Below are 3,577 nucleotides of genomic sequence, written 5' to 3' on the forward strand. Positions count from 1 at the left end.
TTGGTCATAACTCCTTCCAAGGAGCAAGTGTCTTTTAATTTCATGGCTGCAATCACCATCCACAGTGATTTTGGAGCCCAAATAAGAGGTCATGTGGTCCCACCTAATGCAAAGGACAGAAGTGCAGCACTCCCTGAGGACACAGTGAACACCCAGGAATATGGGGTCGATCATGACACTTCCAGAGAGGGCTCAAGTACTCAACCCCAGTCTCTGCCACATCACTGACCTCCATGCCTCAGTTCCTCTCTTGTATTAGTGTCTTACATTACAGGCTCATAGTGCAAGCTTCATGCAATGTACATGTGGTGTGCTGAGTTTAAGGCCCATTCATGGTGCATTCAGACAATGAAAGCTGTTCTTGATCGTTGATAAACATGTAAGAAAATATACAGGATCACATAAGGATGAATAAATAACTGCTTTGTGTCTTCCTCCAGTAGCGGCAAGTGACGGGGAGCTGCAGGTGATTCAGCCTGAGAGGTCAGTGTCAGTTACAGCAGGAGAGACGGCCACTCTGCACTGCACCATGACTTCTCTGAGCCCCGTGGGGCCCATCAAGTGGTTCAGGGGAACTGGGCCAGGTCGGGAGTTCATCTACAGTCAAAAAGAAGCCCCCTTCCCCAGAGTAACAAATGTTGTAGATGCCACAAAGAGAAACAACATGGACTTTTCCATCCGCATCAGTAACATCACCCCAGCAGACACTGGTGTCTACTACTGTGTGAAGTTCCGGAAAGGAGAACGTGGTGACGTGGAGTTTAAGTCTGGACCAGGCACTCATCTCACTGTGAGTGGTGAGTATGGCCAGGGTGTCCTTCATCTCCTGGTCTCTGACAAGTCAACAAGAATGCCCTTCACTCTTTGAGCAAAAAAAGGAATCTGGTACAACAGTGATCTGGACATGATCTGATTTTACTCTCTTCTACAAATCAGAGTATTTGAGGCCATGACAGTTGTGCTATTTGCTCAAGGCTCCACAGCTGGTAAATGTGGGAAAAGTCTGGATCCTAGTTCCACAGCCCTTGACTTTTCCATCACATTCAGTCCTTTGATTCCAGGGATAAGGGAAATGAAAGTCTGAGTGACTTGATCCTTGACCGGCCAGGCCTCACTTCTTATCTCTGGACAGTGCACCCTCAGTGTGGCTAAGTCTTCTCTTTATTCAGCACTTACTGAGCACCTACTGTGTGCCAGGCCCTGCCCTGGATGCTGTGGAAGCAGCAGTGAACAAAGCAGGCGAGGGCTCCTCTCCCGTGAAGCTTATGTCCGCTTCCTCCCAAAGAGGAGAAGTCCATCCAGGGCAGGGAGGGGAGATGTGTTATTCTTTATTTCCTATTCAGAATTTCCTAAACTGGGAAGAAATTCTAAGAAATGCTGTTTCAGTGTTTCTTCTTACGGCCCTGCTTGGAGACAATGCGGAGAGGTTGGGTGTTTCCTTCTGTCATTCAGGGATTGACTCACACAGTCACTAAAGGCTCCCAGCAGAGCTGGTTCATCTCAGAATGTCCCTCCTCAGGGAAGCAGTTCTCCATGTGGGTGACTTAGGAGCAGTGCCATTGAGGCAGCAAAGGTGCTCATTTAGATTTTTCTGACAAAGGCCCTGAATCCTTGACTCTCAGCACAGGATGGGCCTTAGGCATCATCCTCCCAACCTCCTATGTACAGATGGGGCCCTGAGGCCAAGAGATGACGGGGGCCCAGACCACAGTCACATAGTCAGTGAAAGGATCCATCAAGAACCCAATCTGATTCAAGGCCAATCTCCTTCCTGCACCAGTATTGGAACTTGTTTAATGGAAGAGCCTAGTGCATAGAAGTTGCAGAATACAAATACAAATACCAGGTTATTGTTTGTTTTTTTTTTGGCCAGAGTTCCAATATGTTTCTAATGAGCAGCCATATTTAAAAACAACTGGACTATATGAGGGTCTGTGACTTTTATCTAGTCTATTTCACTTTTTCTGTTTCATATTCAGTGCTCCCATTTCATTTAGTTTATGTTTTCCAGTTTCTCCATCTCTTCTTTTTGTTGATGGTCATTTCTCAAACCTTTATCAAGTGTAGTAGAAAAGCTTTTGTATACATACATATAAATTATGTATAACATATATATTTTAGAAAACTTATGAATTTTTACCTAACTAAAAAATTTATGATATTTTGATTCTACTTGTTTGACTTAGTATTAATAGAATACTAGATATCTAGTTTAAAAATATAGATATGTAATAAGCAACAAACGTTCACTATATAGAACAGGGAACTATAGTCAATATCTTGTAATAATTTATAATGGAAAATAATTTCAAAAATAACATATGTATATATGTATAACTGAATCACACACACACAAAATAATTCTACTTTTTGAGATTTAGTAATGTTTATCTTTTTGCCAGTTTTTTTAAATGTCCTGTGGACATCTAACAACAATGTATGAGATACAGAATTTTAAATATATTGTGTCAGATCAGATCAGATCAGTCGTTCAGTCGTGTCCGACTCTTTGCGACCCCATGAATCGCAGCACGCCAGGCCTCCCTGTCCATCACCAACTCCCAGAGTTCACTCAGACTCACGTCCATCAAGTCAGTGATGCCATCCAGCCGTCTCATCCTCTGTCGTCCCCTTCTTCTCCTGCCCCCAATCCTTCCCAGCATAAGAGTCTTTTTCAATGAGTCAACTCTTCGCACGAGGTGGCCAAAGTACTGGGGTTTCAGCTTTAGCATCATTCCTTCCCATCACAGACTCGATGGACACAAGTTTGAGCGAACGCCAGGAGTTGGTGATGGACAGGAAGGCATGGCGTGCTGCAATTCATGGGATCGAAAAGAGTCGGACATGACTGAGCGACTGAACTGAACTGAATAACCAAAGGAAACATTGCTGCTGCTGCCACTGCTGCTAAGTCGCTTCAGTTGTGTCCGACTCTGTTCGACCGCATAGACAGCATGAAAACTCTGTTGCTGAAAGAAAACAACTTTTTAGCCTGACATCCAAGTAATCTCAAATTATCTGCAAATTACCTTTTCTAATTTACCTGCTATCTTCTTTTCCTCTTACTTTAGAGGCCTTAGAGTATGGCAGCTTTGACAAAGGGTTCATTCTGCTCAGTCTGTATTCCACATCTTCCAAGTACTTATTGAGTCACTTCAAGGAAGTTTTTAAAAACCCTTCCAAGTTTTAATTTGCACACCTTTTATTAAAAATGGGAGTTATGTACCTAAAAAAAAAAAAAAGAAAAGAAATCCCAGGGCTGATCCCCTTCAGAATGGACTGGTTTGATCTCCTTGCAGTCCAAGGGACTCACAAGAGTCTTCTCCAACACCACAGTTCAGAAGCATCAATTCTTCAGCACTCAGCTTTCTTCACAGTCCAACTCTCACATCCATACATGACCACAGGAAAAACCATAGCCTTGACTAGATGAACATTTGTTGGCAAAGTAATGTCTCTGCTTTTGAATATGCTATCTAGGTTGGTCATAACTTTCCTTCCAAGGAGCAAGTGTCTTTTAATTTCATGGCTGCAATCACCATCTGCAGTGATTTTGGAGCCCAGAAAAATAAAGTCT

At 43.1% G+C, this 3,577-nt stretch overlaps 1 protein-coding gene across 1 annotated transcript in view; it reads left to right on the plus strand.

The window, feature by feature from the left end:
• The first annotated feature begins 570 nt into the window (after positions 1-570).
• The window catches only part of LOC104986091 (tyrosine-protein phosphatase non-receptor type substrate 1-like), a 123,802-nt gene continuing 120,795 nt past the window's right edge, over positions 571-3,577 (plus strand). The window contains exon 1 of the mRNA XM_010836528.1: positions 571-797. Coding sequence (XP_010834830.1) covers positions 665-797 — 133 coding nt within the window. The 5' untranslated portion in view covers positions 571-664. The remainder of the gene's footprint in view (positions 798-3,577) is intronic.

Source organism: Bison bison, unplaced genomic scaffold (assembly GCF_000754665.1).
Source record: "Bison bison bison isolate TAMUID 2011002044 unplaced genomic scaffold, Bison_UMD1.0 scf7180017864063, whole genome shotgun sequence".
In the NCBI taxonomy this organism is placed as follows: domain Eukaryota; kingdom Metazoa; phylum Chordata; class Mammalia; order Artiodactyla; family Bovidae; genus Bison; species Bison bison.